Here is a 23,860-nt window from a genome sequence, read left to right on the forward strand (position 1 = left end):
TGCGTACATCATACGCGAACAATTTCAACTGCGTCTCTGCACACTATATTGCCAAGCGAGTTTATACCCAAAATATCCGTTTCTATGATTGTGTAATGCTCCTTAAAAAAAGTAGCACGCGCAGACAAAATATGAATGGCGAAAATAAAACAAAATTACTCAAAATTAAAATAAAACAATATAAAATCAAATATTTATAGCTGTGGTAAACTTTTTATGTACTTCTCAAATCGGGTGTTAAAATGGTGGGACAACATTCATTCATGTAGGGGATAGAATACCACAGGTTTGTATGTGTGTATCGAGATGCAACTGCATTATATGACACAAGCTAATTCTTCTCAAATCATGTAACAACTCGTTTCTATGGGTGCGATACGATACGACGACACGGGATGTTAGTTACCCGCTATCTATACAAACTATCAACATCTCATTATCAATGTAAAAATTACAATAATCAATTGATGGCAATAATTTAAAAGCAGTTAAAAAAACGTGTAACAGTAAGCAAAGTGGAAGGAAGACTACATATATTCAAGGCTAGGTGCAAGTATTATATTGATTTTGACAGTTTTTACAGTAGCTTTGCCGACTACGAGTATGTTTAATAAACGCTGAGAACAAATTAACAAAAGTTGCTGGTTACTGTAGATATAGATTAACCATATTCCGCTGAAACCCAACAACTATTATAGCGTGTGTTCATTCCCTAGGGGGCTTTCCCCGAGGGCAAGTGAACATCTTGCTAATTATTTACTCTGAAGCGTAAAGTGATTGAGTTGTGTGTATAGTGAATCAATCCATTTGCGGACTCACAATATTGGATTCTATAACTTGATCACCATTAGCTACAATCAATAAGGCGTATCCGATGAGAATGAACGCTGAGAGGAAAGCGGTTGTTACGGTCTATGAACACGGCAATGTTAAGTGGTGTCATGGGACGGAGAAGTAGTTCGCAGTGGACGAGATGTGCGCATGGCAACAATGGGTATGGATGGATATTTAGTTTTCAACAGGAACGGATGGTAATAATGTATACCGCTAAGTGTGTAATTGAAAATAGTGTAAATCACAGGAAGAAAATGATGGCCATCTATTATGAGACACGTTTGAACAAAATTAGTCAAGTGAATCAACTGCTCCCATGTGGTATTCGAATGGCATTTTTGTAGAGTGTCCATAGTGCAGACTCGCTGTAATGTCATGCTAGGAATGAACTGAAACGAAATGTATCAGTTTATACACGTGTTGTATATGTTTTGGTGAATCTGAACATTATTGGGCACATTGGCAGCAGGTTAGATGGTATTTATAAAAGTGAAAAATCAACTACGACGTCTGCATCATAGTTCAGTGTATCATATCTTTAGTAACTTTCACTTGTATAAACAAAATACATTTGAAAATATAGTAGATCACAAATGAATGAATGATGATTTTTAATTGGACAGACACATATGATAATACCTAAAAGAGAATCGATGACGGGATACTTTAATAAGAGATTTGCTTAGCTAACTCGACGGATTACTAAAACATAGAACAGACAGACAGACAGACAGACAGACAGACAGACAGACAGACAGACAGACAGACAGACAGACGCACATGCATACGCACATGCAGACACACGGACAGTCTGTCAGATAGATAGACAGACATACAGACAGCGGGACAGTTACCAAACAGACAGTCTCAAAAGAGTAATAAGAAGAAAACGTTTGCCGTGTACGGAATCCCTCAAAATTGCTTCAAATCTGTGGGATATGAAATGAAATACAGGCTAATTAAGACGACAGAGAAAGAATGTATATATACAGTCTGATTTATAGTGTGCGTGGATATAATAGAGTAACTACGCTCGTAAGTAGCATAAATCAACTGCATTAGAGGAAATTTGAAAGACGGAAAATTACAAAAACAAGGTGATGTGTACGTGATTAGAAACGTCTGGGCTATAACGAGCCCGCCAGGTGTAACTGTGCTCGTTTAGAGCAAGTAAAACGCAATTAAGAGTGTGGACACACGGATTTGGAAATGGATATACTGAATGGAATAACTTGACATGGCAGACCGCGCGGACCACATGCATCGCCAGAAATGGCGGCCACACAAACACGGTAGCCAAAGCTGGCGGGGTGGTATTAGTCAAATAGACACTTTGTATTATTGATATGCGTGCATTCGGTATTCGTTTTACGGCGAAGAATACTAAAACTACGTTGATAAATAGAAATTGTAAATTTCTCCTAGTACTTCTAAACATCTTAGACTCAACGCGACAATTCTTTGAACAGATGTTCTTAAATAACGTCTCATATATCGACACCATATGACACAAAACATATCGACACTATATAACACGAAATATATCGACCCTATATAACACGAATATATCAACACTATATAATACGAAATATATCTACACTATATAACACGAAATATATCGACCCTATATAACACGAATATATCAACACTATATAATACGAAATATATCGACACTATATAACAAGAATATATCGACAATATATAACACGAAATATATTGACACTATATAACACGAATATATCGACACTATATAATACAAAATATATCTACACTATATAACAGGGAATATATCGACCCTGTATAACAAGAATATATCGACAATATATAACACGAAATATATCGACACTATATAACACGAAATATATCGACAATATATAACACGAAATATATTGACACTATATAACACGAATATATCGACACTATATAATACAAAATATATCTACACTATATAACAGGGAATATATCGACCCTATATAACAAGAATATATCGACAATATATAACACGAAATATATCAACACTATATAACACGAAATATATCGACAATATATAACACGAAATATATCGACACTATATAACACGAAATATATCGACCCTATATAACAAGAATATATCGACCGTATATAACAAGAATATATCGACCCTATATAACAAGAATATATCGACCCTATATAACAAGAATATATCGACCCTATATAACAAGAATATATCGACAATATATAACACGAAATATATCGACACTATATAACAAGAATATATCGACAATATATAACATGCAATATATCGACCCTATATAACAAGAATATATCGACAATATATAACACGAACTATATTGACACTATATAATACGAATATATCGACCCTATATAACACGAATATATCGACCCTATATAACAAGAATATATCGACCCTATATAACAAGAATATATCGACACTATATAATACGAAATATATCGACACTATATAACACAAATATATCGACCCTATATAACACGAATATATCGACCCTATATAACACGAATATATCTACACTATATAACACGAAATATATCGACACTATATAACACGAATATATCGACTCTATATAACACGAATATATCGACCATATAAAACACGAATATATGGACACTATATAACACGAATATATCGACACTATATAATACGAAATATATCTACACTATATAACACGAAATATATCGACCCTATATAACAAGAATATATCGACAATATATAACACGAAATATATCGACACTATATAACATGAATATATCGACCCTATATAACAAGAAATATATCGACCCTATATAACACGAATATATCGACCATATATAACACGAATATATCGACACTATATAATACAAAATATATCAACACGAAATATATCGACCCTATATAACACGAAATATATCGACCCTATATAACACGAAATATATCGACACTATATAACACGAAATATATCGACACTATATAACACGACACATATCGACCCTATATAACACGAATATATCGACACTATATAATACGAAATATATCGACACGAAATATATGGACCCTATATATAACACGAAATATATCGACACTATATAACACGAAATATATCGACACTATATAACACGAAATATATCGACACTATATAACACGAAATATATCGACAATATATAACACGAAATATATCGACACTATATATTCGTTTAACCAATTTGACAACAAGCATGGGCTCATCTAAGTAAATGTGTCCTTGCACTGTTACCTCGCATTAATGGACATCGCCTCGTTTTTAATTCTATAACCAACCACAGCGAATAATGCTATTGTTTTATTTATGAATGCTAACGACTGGTACTTGCAAACAAGTCACTGCCCTCACACACGTCCAAAGAGCATAAACGTGTGCGTCATTCTATATACTGTAAAATGACTAATTTTCACTGGGTTTAAATTTCACTGATTTAGCATTTCAGGCATATTCAGTGGGTTTTAAATTCACGGTTTTATCATTTAGGTAATGTGTTCTATGCTCAATATTACATATTCACTGGGTTTTAATTTAGTGCATTTTCCAGTCAGCAAAATAAGCAAAATTAAAACCCAGTGAATAATTAACCCTTCTACAGTATGAACAAATTGAAATTGGACGAGATATCTACTGTTGACCTGTGGTAAATAATGTTGTTTGAGAGAACAATAACCCGAACAATTAAAATCGCATGTGGTTGTTTATTATTTAATCACTACTAATTTCCCGATACACATAACAGATAACAGAAGATTAATTTATGTGCTAAGTCGAATGATGTATAAAGTTGTACATATACTGCCGGAGATGTATCAAGAAACTAGCTTTATTATATTAAGGTGAAACTGACGTTTAGACTAAAATATATTGGAACATGGAATAATATTTTACAATGAAGGCAGGGTGATGGTAAAATTAGGAATAGAACGAGTTATTTCAATTTTTATTGATTTCGAGTCTTCACTGATTAGCATTCAGCTATGTGCCAGTTAAAACGACTTTACAAAATTTTCACAAATATCATCCAATACGATTTTTTATATTTAATTTTTGAATGTATTTTAGTAAACCAAAATAATCACATATATTGTTATTATGCATGTCATGTTGTTATTGTACCTCATTTTACTTTATCTATTATTTTCTTTTCCTTTCTTATCGACTCGACCCGACTCCCTATCCTACACACAGTGCACAAGTTATAATAAAATAAATACGATATTTACTATATGGGAGCCGCCATCTTGAATACGGCATAAAATTAAATAAAGAGACAAGTTGTGAAATGCGTTTTTCAGATTCCTACAAATCAGGAAAAAAATACCAATATTTCATAGCCAAATGATCCGGTGGGGATAATATTAAGCCAAACGCTAACAATATTCGGTCGAATTCGTCGTTTTTGTGTGGAAAAATCCCTTGCATACGAACACCTAATTACACGAAGAACATAAAACACTTTCCCGGAGTATTTGAAACCGAGATTTTCATCTAACTGTAAGGCCGTCGCTGATTGACTGCTGAGTTGGAATGAGAATTTGTGGGTTCAAATACCCCAGGAAAGTGTTTTATTATAAATTATTTTAATTAGGTGAAAGATTGGTATTTTTCCCTGATTTGTATCTGAAAGCCGAATTTCACAATTTGTCTTTTTTTTGTTTCATGCCGTATCCAAGATGGCGGCCCAATATAGTAAATATCGCATATATATATATTTTATTATCACTTGCGCGCCAGCTGACTGTGATCCTCCCCTACTCTACTGCACCCCAAGCCACCACACCCCATCCTATTCCATTACACTCTATTTTATATTCAATTCCATCCAATTAAGTGTATTCTAAATTATCGTCCAAATTATAACGCTTGCATTGATATTATTACTTTTGTGACTAAATTTACAACTTTAAATAACTACGTTTTGAACCATCCATGATTTATAAACTCCTCGAATAAGAACACGTTCCGAGAAGTAATTAATTGTGAGTTGCACGCAATCAGTACGGTCAATCTACGAATCGCCATAACATATAAAGTAATATCAATAGGTCTGCTGTTTCAGTAGCTTGATTAGCAGTCGTCCTTGTACAATGTCAGTAGATCATATAAAACGAAGACGTTTTAGGTGATGTAAATCTAAAGTATAAATCAATAAGCATCGGGAAATCTACAATACGACGTAAGCAGCGCCGCTGAACAGAGGGAATGGACCTTTAAAAAGGAGATGACATGCGACAATTTTAACACTTTAGTATTCAATTATTCAAGTACTGAAACGTATTTGCTGCGACGTATATAAATCAAACAAAATTCCTTGTTTTGTATTCACTGTTTGTTAAGACAAATTATCCTATATTATAGACACATGAACTACTTACTGTAGAACGAAAAAGGATTTCAAACATCTTTGTTTCTAGTGAATATACTATTTCTGGTTTGAATGGATTCGATAGTTATCGTCTTGTATACATAGCTTCTAGTCAGTTTATTAAAGTCAGTCAGTTATTGTATATATCAATGACTTGACAATGTTGATAACAACGGTTCTAACGGAAATCATGTAAGTTATTAGCCAAACAAATCATTCAGATTTAGGACGTAACCTGTACGCGTTAAACATAACTGTGTTTAAGTTGTATTGTCGTCAAAACTTGATTGAAAGTCTTTTCAATTGTAAGCAACTTGGCCAAAAATAAAATCTGAAAGCTGCAGCGTTCGCGAGTTATACTGATCGAATTAAACCAGCCATATTGTGCAATTTTGCATGGTCCACCCTACAATAAATCCCGGCATGCATTGCTGATCAAATTCTGCTTCGGGTAAGTGCTAAACAAACTAACCTAGGAAGTGTGTAATGTTCGATATTCGGAGTTCACTGGGAGACAGTGGTAACATAAGCAAATTAATCGTGCAATAAACTCAAATGGGAGGGATCTAATCCTCGACTCCAGATTCTTATGTACGTCTCCGACTAGTCTTGAGGGAAACATCGAATATTACTTCTGTAATATAGTCCGTCTTCGATCGTCGACGAGTGAATCCTGCGTGCGATTAGGTGGCTTCATGACGCCCTAAGATGCTGAAAACTCACAACCGAAGCTACCGATTTTCAGCTATTGAACAAGTCGGATATCATACGAATACTGTATCTGTTCATTTATCACATTACACATATTACTCAACATGTTAATAATAATAAATACCACATGAGGGTACTGTATGGCAAATATATAATATATTTCACAGACATAAAAAAAGCAGAAAATATCTTTTACAGAAATAAAATACCCTTGTTCTTATTTTAAAATGTTTGACCAATGTGATACTATAATTATTGTTTCAAAGTTATTTTGTCTTTCCCCTTTCTGGTTTGTTTTGATATCGCATTCTTTGAACAAGAACTTCCTTTTCTCTTTATATAATTCAAAATCTAGGATGAAGTGAATTTCATTCTCGACTACCTTTTCATCGCAAGTCTATTCCTTTCGTCTATGAGTGTTGTTTCGTCTACCTAATTGGTTTTCCAAATTATAGTCACTGATTCTAAACTTCTGTCAAAAGTCTCCTCATATTGTAGTTTCTTGATTCACTTGGGTATTTTTCCATTCCAAAGTCTGTTTTAAATAACCAGGTTGTTCCTAATTTATTTCCCTCATTTTGTTTATTTCGACAAATATTTAATTGTTCCTTCCACGACTCTGTATACTCATTTGTTATTTTATGGTCCATAATTTTTGAGAATTGATTGATATTTGTTTTCTTTATTTTCACTTTAGGTTCCCAATGATTACTTCAATATTTTTGGACCATTTTGTATTGTTTTTAATACTTTTTTTGTCTTTATAATAATAATAAATTTATTCATTCATTTAATTATTTATTCACATTTCCCTCACCCCAAAAAATGATATCGCTATTACAATTACAAAATGCGATAATCTTGCGTAATATTTCTAAATATAAATTTTCTCGCCACACAAATTGTAATACGTAATTTTGGTCTGACAGTTCATGTTCTTTTATATTTTCTTGTTCTTTTTCAGTCACTGTAAAATGACATTGTCCTCTATAACATGTTATGTAATTACAATGAGTATACCTTGAGTCCTACAGTATTATGAATAAATTTATTATTACCATATTTTCTTTTAGTGCACTTTGTAATACACAGTTTATTTAGCCTGTATCAGTATTTTATTTGAACTCATTTTAATTTTATCCTGATCGGGATTTTACAAATGTCACCACCCACACCACTATTTGGAGTTACTTTAGTCACACTTAATCTAAAGCGATAGAACTGACAACAAACCTGACTCAAGCTGTTTTTTTCATTCACCCATATTTCAGTTTCCTACATCATGATTAGTGTTATTAACTGAAACAATATTTTAAGAAATATACAGAAATATTCTTTCGATTTAAGATTTTTGTCGTAAAGGAAAGAATGATTTAATTGCTTCATTTCAAAATTTTGGGGTAACTTGAAATAATAGGTATTAGAATTCCCTTACTGATGTAAATTCTTGATTGTTGATTTTGAATTTCATATTTGTTTTATTAACCTGTTATATGTAGTTCCATTTTTCACAATAGTGACTCAGTTTGTAGTTTCTAACAAGAGTACTAGATCATCCGCGTATTGAATATTGTTATTTTGTTTATTAATAAACATGATGGGTCTGTCACTGCCAACACCAAATATATCTAAGAGATCATTCAAAAATACTATTTGTAAGTTTACTTTATATTATCGATCTGTATACACTGACTTAAGTGCCTTATGAAAATTTCCATAATGCCAAACTGTAGCTCAGTTAAATATTTGTTTTTCTCCAAATGGTTTGTGAATCTACTATTTCGAATACTGGTGAATAGTTTTAACAGTGCAATTGCTCTGTAATTAGGTGGATCTGATTTCTCACCTGATTTATGAATTGAGACTAAGATTGTTGACTCCAAGCGTGATGGAAATTTTCCACTATTTACAACGCACTTGAACAATTTTCATTTAAGGCAATGTTAAACATGTCATCATATTCTTGAGAAGGCGAGGTTGATTTAGTGTTTTTCAATATATATTATGATTCAGATTTCCTGATTCTTCAATATTAACTGGTACTTGAATTCCATTTTCGTATCTTTTATTTGTTTAATACATTGTTTTTAATAGTATAGTAATTTCGTTTAGCTATTGAATTATTTGGTTGGTTTAAAAAATGTGAACTTTTAATGGTTAATTTATGTTCTGTTTTTAGTCTGGTTACTTGTTAGTGTGTTCAGGTTCATAGTTGTACGACGTTGCAAAATTACGATTCTATTTCACCGAATATCAGCAGACTGAGAGACCATGACTTACTCCCCAGTCTTGCCTTTTCCAAGTTACTTCAAACGTTCTATTCTACCGAGGGCGCTGCAAACAATTATTTTGCGCGATTCGGGCAGTTCGAAGTTCACGTATAGTGGGGTCAAAAATGAATATGACGGCTGCATTGATGTATGTGAACTGAATCGCAACGTCATCGCTTAAAACTCGTTCATTTGACACATTCTAAAATCACTGTCTAAAATCAATGTGCTATGAACTGCTACACATTTTGTGAAAAATTAAACATATTGAAAAGTACTGCGCAAATATGACATGACTTGCCATGATTTCCCATATACAGAAGTAGTGTAGTGTTAACGATCATGAATATTTCTCTGAGAGTTAAAACGACAAATAGCCGCTCTTCAATGTTGGATTTTACGAGGACGACAGTCATCGTGTTTTGTTAATTGATTCGTGGAAATGTATCATAATATTATAACAGCCTTTATATTAAAAGGAAATTGATACTTACGTACACGAATATTTATGTAGAGAAGTGTCAAAACAGTAATGCCTTTACGAGAACAAGAATTTACTGTGATGTCGGGATGTATTGATGCGTTTTTCAGTCTGTAAGCTGTGAGAAAACATCTCAAACTGATTTGACAGGTGAATACGAAAACAATTATGAATAAATTCGAGAAAATGAAAATATATTGTAAATTACTATTCGACAAAGTATTTGGGTATGAACATTCAATTAGGCTTTATATTTGAATGCAGTCATGCATATAAATTATACACAGTGTTTTGTATAGTATACACAAACCTCATACTTGTGATTTCCATTATAAGAGCGCATTGGATTGTGGGTAAATGTTTATCACAAGTATGAGGTTTGACCTGGGCGCAACGTTCACTAATTACCGCCGACGACTCCTTCGATACCTTCTAATCACCTAAAACACCTAATTAAAGCTTGGTAACGTCTCAGTTTGTACTCATTGATAAGCGCAACAGCCCAAATCGACATCTTTGTCTATATGAGACCCATATATCCCGCGCATGCGTGGCATAACGACTACCGCTCTTTAATATACATGTTTGACGTATCTGTTTGGTGCAGCGCTTGTTGGTGGTCGAAAATATATCAATAATGTATTTTTAACACGTTTACCAGCATTAAAGCATTGCTAGGAACCTTTATAAAGCATTGCTAGGAACCTTTATAAAGCATTGCTAGGAACCTTTATAAAGCATTACTAGGGACCTTTATAAAGCATTGCTAGGAACCTTTATAAAGCATTGCTAGGAACCTTTATAAAGCATTGCTAGGGACCTTTATAAAGCATTGCTAGGAACCTTTATAAAGCATTGCTAGGAACCTTTATAAAGCATTGCTAGGAACCTTTATAAAGCATTGCTAGGAACCTTTATAAAGCATTACTAGGGACCTTTATAAAGCATTGCTAGGAACCTTTATAAAGCATTGCTAGGAACCTTTATAAAGCATTGCTAGGAACCTTTATAAAGCAGACATATTAAATATATATATTTTTAATTTTGTGCCAAGCTATATTTCTCGACATTGGATGTCACCATTGTCTCTCTTGATTTGTCTATGTGCAAATTACAGAGCATTTTGTCACATAAACTATCATGCTTGGGATAACGTAACAGTGCTGCGTGGTCATCTTACAGCCATTATGCAAATTTGAAGTACTATCCGGGATTTAACCAGGCCCTGTCGTACAAAAACACCTGAATACCTTTACAAACTTTCCGCAAAGTCGCATCGATTAGTAAATAGCCATCCCGTTGAGCATATGGCACACTCACCCAGCATAAAAGTCGTCCATTTTGGTGTTCAAACTCGGTTTTACCGATTGCTGGTCAGGTCCACCACGCTACCGCTGATCGGCGGTCTGCCCCATTTGTTCTCTGTATCCGAGGAGCTTTGTGTAATTGTAGAAAAAATCGATCGAGCACGTTATTTCTCAAGTTGAGTAGTACGTATTAAACATTTAACGACGAGTGTTGGCGCTATTGTACAATCTTCGAGAATATGGTAACAGCGAAGAATACGTACGTACATTTTTGTAGAGAAATCGGATAAATAAAATGTAAAATCAGACGTGCTTTGGACGGTTACTCAACTAAATTCATCAACTACTCAAGAATCAGTTTATAACAAGCATTGTTTGAGAATCATTTGACTAAACACTACAACATGACTTATATCTTTTGAAGTTGAGTGATGCTGAAGTTGATGAAGCATGAAAAACAAGTCTCCCATCATGGAACATTTAAATGCCAACTAAACTAATGTGCAAATAGTGCAAAGTTGCTTGCTTGTATTCAATAATATTCGTGCGAAATTTATAACAAATAACTGTCCAAGTCAGTGACAGTAGCTGTTATTGAAATTGCATGAGTTTCATTAATATTTAATTGCTGTTAACTTCACGATCCACGTCACAGAAGACCAAAGTTCATGTCCATGTGTCCTGTCACATCAAGAAGATGAGTGAAATAACAAATAACAAATACAATCAGAAACTCGTAAAACATTTTCAACTCACTGTCAATAAATGTAGCTGTCAATATGGGATTACACCGACTCATCAATATCTATAATCGTCCTTCTTTCATATAATACATACAAATCTATGGCATGTGAGTTTTTCTTGTCTATTACAGCAATATAAGAATTTTGATAAGATAAGAATCTTAGAGAACAAAATTAGAGTAAAATAGAAAATAATAAAAAAACGAACACACATACAAATAAATAAATTATATAAATAAATTTATCTCGCGGTCATATGGAGAATATACGTATGAAACGTCATTGCGCGACTTGTCGAAAAAGGTCCTGTTGATTGTATTCGTTTTCATTAGGTTACCCCCAACTCCCCATTTTATACGCGAACGATATAATTTGCAATGTAATACACTAGCTGTTCATGTTTTCAGTTACAGCATCGAATTAACGACAAACAAACATGTAACTGTCAGCGAAGCAAATTGCTATCGCCGTGATGGCCAAAGTGGAGCAGTTCATTTGACGCGATGTCACCGTGACAAGAAGGAAGCACGCTCAATCATTCCATATTTCAGACCAAACAAATAAATACGTCAAGTCGTTTCAAGTTGGTTTCTCTCAAACAATTTCAATGAACCGAATGAATAAAAGCATGATTGGTAGAAGCCACTGATAAGTGCTTGTACTTTATCTACTCCCCGGGATCTACACCGCCATTCGTGCTTGACAGTCTGCATATAAAATACATTATATGATTTGTAGACTCCGCGTAACACCTTCCTACACGACTTCCCCCAATCTGTTATATATTTGTGCGATTATGCAGGTTTTACATCGATACGGAAATACGAATTATTACATCTTAGCCTCTGTGATGTTTCTTTTCCAAGTTACTTTATTTCTGCTGTGTATGTTTGACAGTGGGAAATTATATGTACTTATACAATAAGCCATTATTATTAGTGTTTAAGTTTGGTGTAAAAACCTGTAACGTGTTTTATGCTTCCCATGAACATCAAGGTTTATACCATTTTAGGATCTAAATATAATTGATTTGTATGTGTACTTTACAATAATATGTTATATGTATTTGTATAAATCCGGCATACACATATGGATATACAAATTGTACTTCAGTATACATATAGGTATATTTACCTAGATATAATTATGGGTATAGTTACCTAGATGTAAATATGGGTATATATCTCCTAGACATACATGTGGGTAAATACCAACACAGAACCTAATCTTCATTTTTGAGTAGGCAATCGTGACATTGTAATAGTGACAATTACTCAACTTCCGGGTACTCTTTGCAGATCAGACAGCACAATAGCTCGTATGTTATAGAAATAAATCAGACAGAATATACTTCTATATATACTCAGACATGAGATATGAATCAGACAAATCATTATTAAAATGGCAATGATGAAAACACACGTATACCGATTGTTTCAGCAGGACATCGAGAAAAAACAGGTTCTCAGATTTCTGCTGTCTCAATCTCAGGGGTTTATGCAAGTAATCACTTCCTCAATACTGTTTTACTCACTCAAACGACGAGCGCTTATGAGACGTGGAAATGACGTAGCTGAGTGAAAGCAATGTCATTTATAAGAAGACAGTAACTCTCACAAATGCATTAATTAATTAATAAATTATTAATTTAATACTTTAATTAATTAACAAATGCATTAATTAATTAATTAATTAATAAATTATTAATTCAATTCTTTAATTAATTAACAAATGCATTAATTATTCATTGAAGGTCAACTACAGATAAACAGAAATTGACGGTGCAGACGGTCTTTATTTTTTAAAGGCGCTAGGGACGCCAGTATCAGAAAAGATGTATTCACTCACTATGGTCAATAACTCGTATTTTTTTCTTAACCTTGCAGGATGAAAGAAATCAGGCACTGACAACCAATGTGTGGATCGCTCAGGTGAGAACACGCCATCTTGTCACGTGGTGTATCGTGTTCGAGTACGGGATCGATTCTATGACATGTCTGCCATATTGTTTGTTATTTTGTCGTAGTTAATTACAACCCGCCATATCCCATCCACCAGCATCAACATAGAGATTTCAGTACAAATACTAAACAAAAAACGGGTGAATCCGAATTTGAACGGACAATTGAACTGCGAACGAGTCAGCAAATGACTGACTTAAAGCGCGGTAGTCGTCGCACTGCGCATGTGCGAGATATCAACACAAATATCGAACATGCGCAGCGCGACGACTACCGCGCTTTAATCTAACCATACGCGTAGAAGAATCGTGCAAAAGTGTCTATTCGTTTGAACCATCCAATAGTCCAACGTGTCACGGCACCTGTGGTTTTCAAACATTCAGTTTTTTCGTTAATAGAATTGCTACTGAGTATCGTAGATTCATAAACTTGTAACATTCAACAATACTGTTAATACAAACGCGTCTGATTGAATTACTAAAAATATCGAGACAAGTGGATTTGATTAAATATCCGCATTAATTTTGTTATCGCATCTATTGGCACGCTTCCATATTTCCAAGTTGATACTGAGCTCTTTGTACTGTCAACTTAGTTACTACAATCTGTTTGGAGTTTATTTTCGTATTCTCGCATGCTGTATTTGAGTGATTATAAGCATTAATTCATTCCTAATCGAAAGTGCAATACGAATTACTTCGTCAATGTCGTGTTGCCGTTGAAGGGAGTGAGAATTCTATTGCGTCGGTAATTACCGAAATGAGCAAACGTCTGGCGATGAGCTAGAATGAATGAGGGGGTAATTCATGCGTTTATTATTGAAGAGCTAACTGATTGACTTTTGGATTGGGTCAAATAAACAACCGAATGAACTGTCACGCACCTGGAGCTATAAGTTTCATTAATTTCATTCTACATTTGAAACAAACAGTATATATTTAATTAATAATGTTATAAATCTGCACGATTTACGCTTGTTACTCGGGTAGCAGACATTTCATGACGGTTACTAAACATGTTACTACAGCAACTTATACATTTTCTGAAAGCTTAGATATAGGCGAGTACGGTATTGCATATCTATGCTTTAGTTTTCCAATCACAGTAGTCAAAGTAAAACAGCCTACTAGTCTTCCAACCGGTAGGACTACGAACGTCCCACGACCAAAAGTGTTGAAAACGATGTTTTCAATAGTCAAAATAATGAAAAACAACAATAGTGCAAATATTTGGACGGTGAATGTGTCCATGTTTTAGTTGGGTATACTATAATATTATGTTGGTATTTTAATGATCAACCGTGTTTTTGCTGGTTATGCATATTAGGCAGGTTACACATGTTAGATTGGCGGGGTTGAAAACCATGTTGTCTGAAAGTTAGTAATAAATAAATTAAATAAATAATTAAATAAATAAATAAATAAATAAATAAATAAATAAATAAATAAATAAATAAATAAATAAATAAATAAATAAATAAATAAATAAATAAATTATTATTATTAATTAAATAATAAATAAATAAATTAATTAATTAATAAATAAATTAATAAAAAAATAATAATAATGAAACTGTATATAAGTATAGTGCACCGTGTTATTCATGTGACCGAGCCAAAAACTACGTGTTAAAAAGTTATAACGCCAGTTATCAATGTCGTTAATGTTGGAACTCATCAGATTGTATCTAAATGACAGTTTAAGCGAGTAATTGACCATTCACGAATCTAGACCAAGTGTATTGAACGGCTACTCTTATCTTTACCATGTGCTATCTTGACTTAGAAAATTTGGTGACCTGTCGCTAACTCGATAATTTAACAACGTGCACATGTATTGTCCCAGTGTGACACGTTTGGGATGACAATGATATACTATTAATAGAAATGTCTATAATTGGTTATATGTTAATATCGGATTCATTACAATGTAATTCGCTAGTGTAACTTTAGAGGGCGGTGTTTATGTCAGAATCATATTACATGCTTTCGCTGAGTCGAACAAAGAGAAACAATAAAGCCAGCTGTAGGCTGTGGTCAGCTCTAATCAGAGCAGACAGTTTACTTAAACTATCATATGGTACGTAGTTATTGGAATCTACGAGCTTATATCCCTGATATAATTCCCAAGGTTTGATACTACCTTAAATATATTAATCAAACGAGCAATGATATACAAGTTGTAGCCAAGACATATCCGCATTTACATATAAATAAATTGAATTTCCGCCCACAGCATTGGAAGGATGAGAAATTACGCTGGAACGCAAACGAATTTGATGATATACAAGTCTTACGAATCCCGGCCGTGGACATTTGGTTTCCAGATATAACTTTATACAATACGTGAGTTATTACAATCCATATAACTATGCCTTATTTTGCAAACTAATACGTAAGTGTGAGGCGGTAATACACAGCATGATTTATAGTATTGTTGTTTCGAAGAAATAATGTACCGCGTAAATATGCTCACATTTTCTATTATTATTATTAGTAGTAACAATGCAACACACATTTGCACGAGGCTCATTTGTGCGAGACCAACATGCAATTTCAAATTTCAAACTCTGTGTGTATTTAATTTTTCAGAGCTGATGAAAACGGTTTCAGTGTGAACCTGGAATCCAACGCACTAGTTTACAGCAATGGTCAAGTATCACACTGGTCCAAACCGACCCTTCTGAAAAGCACATGCAAAATTATCGTCCGATATTTCCCTTTTGATTACCAGCAATGCCGCATGAAGTTTGGCTCGTGGACTTACAACAGTTTTCAAGTAAACTTACAAAACGATTCCATTGCACCCGATATGTCGACGTTCATGCCCAACGAACAGTGGGACATAGTTTACGCCGTCACCCGACCTCACGTAGTACGCTACGACTGCTGCCCGGAGTCATACCCGGATGTGACGTTTGTGATTGGTCTGAAAAGAAAACCTTTGTATTACGTCTACAACGTAGTGTTGCCGTGTGTGCTACTCACTGCTTTGTCATTGGTTGGTTTCAATATGCCGTTCAACATAGGTGTAGTCAAAGTGTCCCTCGGTGTGATGTTGCTACTGTCGCTGGGAGTGTTTAATCTGCAAGTGTCGCAAACGATGCCAAAAACCTCTGAAGAAATTTCTCTGCTAGGTGAGCGAACTTAGTTTAGACTTCTCAAACATTTCCTAACTAATTAAAAATATCAATTTTATGCGACGGGAACTGTGGTTAAAATTCAATATAGGAGTGGGCATGTCCAAACATTGGATATAATCATGAAATAGGCTCGGGCAATCAGGTTTAGAATACCACTACATAATGCTATGCCGCCATATTGAAAACAAATTTTCTCATCCCCATGGCAACCAATCACGCCTCTGTACAACTATTGCCTCATTACCCAACGTATATTGTGTATATATTGTTATGACGACTTATACCATATTTATGTGACCTCAACCTTATATGTGTTGAATTGGGATATGTTATAGGCGTTAGTTAGTTCATTCACCGTGAAACCTTTGCACGGATACATTGGATTCAATCCATGTAAGTATTCGAAATGTTGTACACGCGTTGTATGAGACCTATACATGAGCACGACATTGCAAATATTGCGGTTCAACAAAGATAACCTATAACAACGACCAATGTCAATAAAGTTCGGTTGACCACTGATATCATGTGTTTAATACCAGTAATTAATCGAGAAAATACGACCGATGTCAATAAAGTTTGGTTGACTACTGATATCATGTGTTTTATACTAGTAATTAATCGAGAAAATACGTCACAGTATCCGGGAAAGTTACAATGGGGAAAACGTTCCCATTAGTTTAATATTATGAATTCACTCACTGCCATCCGTTCTAAATATATGTGCATATGAACGTTACATTTCACATTCCTCTTTCTTTGGCGTGTGAGGGCGCTCATTACATATTACACCACTGAGAATGGTGTTGAATATACCGTTGCAAGTCAGCCGGGAGTAAGGCACTCCTGTGACGTCAACATGACGTAAATGAGTGTAAACTATGTCATTCAAATTAATGTGTTTGGTTCAGCAGGCGTTCACCTTAACCACTTTTACTTCTTCTTCTCAGGTGAATATTTTGCAGCTACAATGGTTCTCATTTCGTTGTCTGTTGCCATGAACGTGGCGGTGTTAAACATCAACGAGTGGGGAAAGAACGGAACTTACGACGTCCCGGGCTGGATACGCGTCTTCGTAATGCAGTACATGGCCATGTTCATGTGCGTAAAGCAATGCTACTCCGTCAACACTCTGGCAATCGACGGCGACAAAAACAACGAACGCAATGGTAAAGGAAAGAAAGGGGGTGGCAATCTCTCTAGTGGCAACATAGAATCGGGCACAGGTACTTTTGAGAACGGCAGTCCTTGTCTGAGCCACTCGACAACATTTTACGCCCAACCTGACACAGCGGATAATTCGGTATTACCGATAGACCCCTCATACAGGCGGGGACAGGTGTGGTTGCCGCGTGATAACGACGGATCTCAAGATAACTATAAAAATAAGAAAAATCTTGTCGTGCACCACGAGGGACTCAGAGGACTGGAGAACAGTTGTCGGAACACGCTTAGCGCTCCTATGATCGCACTGACTGAGATCCCTCCGCCTCCATCACCACCACCGCCGCCGAATGCACAGATCAATCCGCAGTTCACGAGCGTCCCATGCGCTCCTCCGAAGAGACGACTGTGTGACTGTAAGCAGGAAACGAAGTTGAGCAAATTCACGTATACGTCGCACCCTCCTCCAAGGCTGGAGAGGCATGTAGAACAAATCGCAGAACTGATAAAACGTCCACAACAGTTTAGTGAACGGCGAAGACAAATAGAATATGATTGGATGGTCGTTGCGACGACGGTCGACAGATTCTTACTGGCTTTGTTTCTCATATGTTCTGTCATTTTCACGATTACATTTTTAGCGCAGAGGCCCGGAAATATGGAACCACCAGAGGAGGCTTACGCAATTGACTATGAATATTAAGGAGAGAACGTTTCCTGCTATGTTTGGTCCCGGCACCACCGTGACGTTGTAACAACAACGGTTCGGTCAAAGCTACATCGACAAAGACTGTTACTTTCTATATCGAGCGAGTGGGGTTGTAAGAATTTTGTGAACACATACCTCAAACTTAAATTTAGTGTGTCTTCTGTCTCATGCATGTACGGTGTGGGAAACAATACGTCTGTTCACCGATTGCAACGACAAACAATTTATGATGCTATGTTACCATAGCAACAAAGGTGGAACAACGTGATGGGATTTCCCCCAAGTCGACGCTACGATGTCTTCATTCGCACAGTATGTGTCAGTTTAGGGCCATTGGTGAAGTTTTCTTGTAAAAAAACTAGGACGTTTGAAAGCAGACTCTAGGGAGGGGGGAGGGGTCGGCAGACAGAGAGAGAGAGGGCGCTACCATTTCCATAAGTGGAACGGATTGTGTGCATGATTATGAAAATCATTATTTCAAATTTCACAATATGAAAAGCAATAATACAGAGTACATATTACAATTTCAAGTTTACCTGAAGTACAATATTCACGGATAACCAATCATCGCATTCAGTTTAGTTTCCACAAAAAATAATAAAAATCGAAATGTTGCACAGACGCACAGTACATGGCGGCCATTAATCAGGGAAATGCAGCATCTATAGTTGCCGTTGGGGTTGCGGTAGGCATACATTGGGTATACTCATGAGAGTAAGGGTAACTCATTCTCCAATTTACTGATACGTTAGGTAAATAGCCGAAACTATGCTTGTATTAAAGCTAAATATTCGTGGCCATGCTATTGCAGTTACCAGCAATCTTCAATTGAACATCCGTTATATAACGCGAGAGGAATGGCGGCACAGGGCGTATCATTAATACTTATGTTTAACTGGTGCTAAGTTCGTGTCCATGGTATCATTTGTGATCTTAATTGTCACATAGACTTTTATTCAATATCCTGTTTTATACTTGAAACCGATATCCAGTATTATTTTCCCGTCTGGGTGAGATCCAAACGATGATTGCTTTTTGGTTTCGAACGTTTCTGCTTACTAATTCAACTATTAGTTAAATGGGTGATGGTGTTTATATGTTGGTGACTGTGAGGGCGCACTCCATAAAACGCGATAGAAACACCTGAGACATTTAACCACCAAAGTCGCCAGCACTTGGAAATGTAATTCCTAAGATGTTTCTGTGCTTTTATTTTTGAGTTGATGATTATGTAAATTCCAACTCGAATCTTGTCACAAGTTGATTACAGTAATCTTCCCTTAATCGAGTGTAGTAGAATTAAGCGATAACTGGTAAAAGATCATGTCCATTATTCAGAGTAAATTTAGCTACGACTGTGTATAGTTCTTGTTTTATGTTGGTTAAGCTATAGGCCGTCGCACTTGTTTTCGTTTTGCGCGTATGTGCGTGCGCAGTGACTGGTTTGCGAGAACCCATCGTTCCCACCCGTAGGTAATACAACAGCAGTGTTCGCTGCTGTTGACATTACATATTACATATATGTGTCCCTGATAATAAAACAACCAATGGGGACCGCTGTTACAGCACATCGCGAGCTAGTGTTTTTATCAGACATTCACATGCTGGTCGGCAAAATTATAAAGAGATGACGTCACAGTGCGACGGCCACTAGCCGGTCATGCCACTCGTAATACTAGTATGTAGAGCAATTAAACAGAATATAAAATACGGAAATAAACCCTTCATGTACAAGTGTATTATTTGGTTGTTCGTGTATGTATTCCTGTAATGCCATTTAAAATCAACACAAAAAACCACGCTGGCAACAATATTATGGCTGGTTCTCCACTCAAGTCATAATAATTCATAATGGTAAATTATTCTAATTGGTTCCGTGATTACGTTGACGTCAGTACTCACGCTTTTATCACAGGGAATAATCTTTCTATATATAGCAGGGGCTTTATTTACATTCAAAAGTTTCGAGAGAATATATCAACTGTTCTATGTTTAAAACAACCAGAAATGCCAGAACCATCATGAAGTTTCAGTAGACAAACTGAATAGAATTGATGCCCTTTTGATATTGTAAATTGATTTAAATAGAACATTGGAAGTAATTGGAATGATTTTAAATTGGTCACGTGAATGGAAGGCCCAATTTTCCGTGTTGTTTTTTTAAACAAGATTAAACCAATTTAAACCAATTACCTGGCCCTTTGTGTCGCCATATGACATACCCTCTCACAACAGTGGATATGGTGTAATATTTTACCCACGATTCTTTGCTGGAGAATCAAGATGGCGGACTATCAGTACATATAAAGAAGAAACACAGAATAATCTCTCCAGTACACATGCCGACAGACACAATATAAAGAAGTTGAGCCACATGGCTAGGGCGTTAAAATGGACCAACTGGATGGTTTATGAGTGAATAGCTGAACAATAATGGACAAACAGTCAATTATATTGGGCGAAACCACTTTTTGTGACACCTATGATAGACATATGTTATTCAATTTCGTTACTGTATATGTTTGTTGTATCTTAACCGGGTTGAGCTCAAAATACTGACCAATTTCAAATTTTAAGCAAGCTTAGGCGTGACTGATAAAAATACTGGACTTTCGTTCGAATTACACGAGGATTTTGTCGACAGTGAATACAGAACATTGAGATATAGACTTTTATTTTGCGACATTGGGATTTTTTTTCGCTTTTATGCAGGAAAAGTAAAATCATATTTATGAAAGTTAGTGTTCATACATGAGTTGCTGAGCATAGTTTGTAATTTCATTTAGCTTCTTTACGTCATAATTTAACACATAGCATATTATCTTTTTTCTGTAATATTCGTGTGTAATCGGTAATTATGAAAAATGTTTATGGGTGTATAGAAAATACATTTCGCAAAAAAAACGGAAGAATTTCACAATTTCGAAAACAGAATCACTGTCAACAATCACTGTCAACAATCACGACGGATACAAAACTACTGGACCAACATGTGAACACTTTCCATTTACTGCTCTGTATTCATAATTCAATTCTGACGGAACTAGCCATTCATCACAAAAACATTCTGCTGTTTTAAAACATTTTAACTCGTGTTGTGACATAGGAAAGTTCTGCTCAATAGAAGCATTGTACTTTATAGCGATATTACTATACATACAGGTTGAAGGTGTCGTCATGTAATTGATATGCGTTGTTGACTGATTCATAACCGAACACTTGCATATACCGTGCACAGACACCCGTATTTTGAATGGCTTTCACCAGTTCAAGAGTGACCTGACGTCTCCATTTGCTGACCACTTCCGTCGAATTTCTCTGCGTCATATAGCCATACCTTTCACGCTTTTGGAGAACTTTTTCATCCACATTAGTGTTGTTCGTAATCCATTCATACACTTGAGATGACGTCTTTAACCCGATGAATTTGTAGATAGTATCAACTGTCTTACGAGGGTCAGAGGCAATATCCTCAAATCGAAGCTGTAAAACATTCGCCTTCCATGAGAACAACGACCCGACCTTAGATGTGACTAATGCGTGGTTCCTAAAGTTAATATCACAATACCGTTTTAGTCTTTCCAGTAAAACATCATCCAAATCTTTTACATCTCGTATCATGTTAGCGGTTTTGCGATCAAATGTGTACCCAGAGAGGTACAAGGGGATTACTGACGTCATCATTGCACGTGGGTCCCGCACTACACTTATCACTTTCAAGTCCATTTCCAAATCTTGCATCAAAGGCACGAAATCGCGAACATCTAATAAACGTATAACCTTCGTAGCCATGTGCTTCGTGGCCAGACAGCAATTTTTCGCCCGATGTTCATTCATTGACTGACAAGTGTTATCTCGTTGCCATGAACTCAGTGTATTATACCAGTTGAAATATTGACTAATACCGTGAACAGAGAAATCACAGCTATATATTCTGGAAAGAAGGTGAACACCGCTAACTGCCAACTCAGGTCCGTTGTCACCAACGTCTTTCAATCCATATAACGGCTCAAAGAGGAAGAAAAAATCGGGATGGGAATTAATTAACTGTGAAACAAACGATGACCCAGTTCGCATTCCTGCACTTATTAACAAATTTACCCTTGAAATGATAGTTGATTTGTTTCCGACTATATTCAATGTTTCAGTCTGTCCCGGCGGTTGATTGTCAGCTATTATCAAACTATCCGTAGATTTGGTATTATTACATAAAGCGTCACAGAGATCTTGTACAACTTTGAATTCAGAGTTTTGTTCCTTTTCGATTTCCTTGATCTCACTTTGTGCTTGTTGGGTAATGATTTCGCTGCTGATTTCCGTTTGTCCTTCCAATTGCCGAATCCCTTTATTGCGAACGATGTCCCAAACTATGCTGTGTTGTTGGTGTGCGTTTTGATGAAGCAGGCCATTGCTGCTGGCATCTTGCTCTCCATTATTCCAATCGCGACTATAAAATACCTCGTAGTAGTTCTCTGGTGTTAATCTGTGTTGCAGAATGATGCGATGTAATACAACGACGAGAATCACTGTGGGCACTAATAGAACACAAAAACAGTGAAAGCTCTTCATCCTAAGCCTGATGTATGAATATATCCCAATATGTCTGAAAAAATGAGTAAATATATAATTAGATTTCAAACTCCATACGGTTAACACGACAATATGTACCATACAAACATGTTTTGATGACGTATGTGACGTCACTTAAATAATCTTGCTTTGTAATTTTTCTTTATGAATGTCACCCTCTCTCTCACCACCACCACTGCTTAGTAGAATACTGTATAAATAAGTATACTAACAATAGATGAAACAAGACTGAAAGCATTATATTTTAATGTTTGTAATAGCATATACTAATTGGTCATTGGATACTTATACTGTTTATTTGTCATTTTTGGGGATGTGTTATTCTACATAAAATTATTATAATGTTATATTCAAACTGCTATTAACTAATTTATACACTGGTGTGATGCTTTCAGAAATGTTTCCCGCCGAATACGCACATTTCCTCGAAATAGATTTGACAATGTTTTATATCGGCTGTCATCCTGTACTCAGAGCGTCAAGCACTTATGTATTATAATGTGGCAGCGTAGGAAATATACATCAAGCACTCTGTACTTACGTCCCCCGTTGTACGTATTCCCGTT

At 35.5% G+C, this 23,860-nt stretch overlaps 2 protein-coding genes across 2 annotated transcripts in view; one reads left to right on the forward strand and one right to left on the reverse strand.

Annotated features, from left to right (window-relative positions):
- LOC100374185 (neuronal acetylcholine receptor subunit alpha-7-like) overlaps positions 1-18,851 on the forward strand; it is a 62,410-nt gene extending 43,559 nt beyond the window's left edge. Inside the window, exons 5-8 of the mRNA XM_085498370.1 lie at positions 13,615-13,659; positions 15,925-16,034; positions 16,281-16,825; positions 17,782-18,851. Coding sequence (XP_085354496.1) covers positions 13,615-13,659; positions 15,925-16,034; positions 16,281-16,825; positions 17,782-18,698 — 1,617 coding nt within the window. The 3' untranslated portion in view covers positions 18,699-18,851. The remainder of the gene's footprint in view (positions 1-13,614; positions 13,660-15,924; positions 16,035-16,280; positions 16,826-17,781) is intronic.
- A 2,510-nt stretch (positions 18,852-21,361) lies between these two features.
- Positions 21,362-23,284, reverse strand: LOC144342329 (carbohydrate sulfotransferase 1-like). The gene has a single exon (XM_078005563.2). The coding sequence runs from the start codon at positions 23,271-23,273 to the stop codon at positions 21,855-21,857; it is 1,419 nt and encodes a 472-aa protein (XP_077861689.2). The 5' UTR covers positions 23,274-23,284; the 3' UTR covers positions 21,362-21,854.
- Between the last annotated feature and the right edge of the window lie 576 nt (positions 23,285-23,860).

The sequence above is a fragment of the Saccoglossus kowalevskii genome, chromosome 4 (assembly GCF_978046115.1).
Source record: "Saccoglossus kowalevskii chromosome 4, keSacKowa6.1, whole genome shotgun sequence".
Classification (NCBI taxonomy): domain Eukaryota; kingdom Metazoa; phylum Hemichordata; class Enteropneusta; family Harrimaniidae; genus Saccoglossus; species Saccoglossus kowalevskii.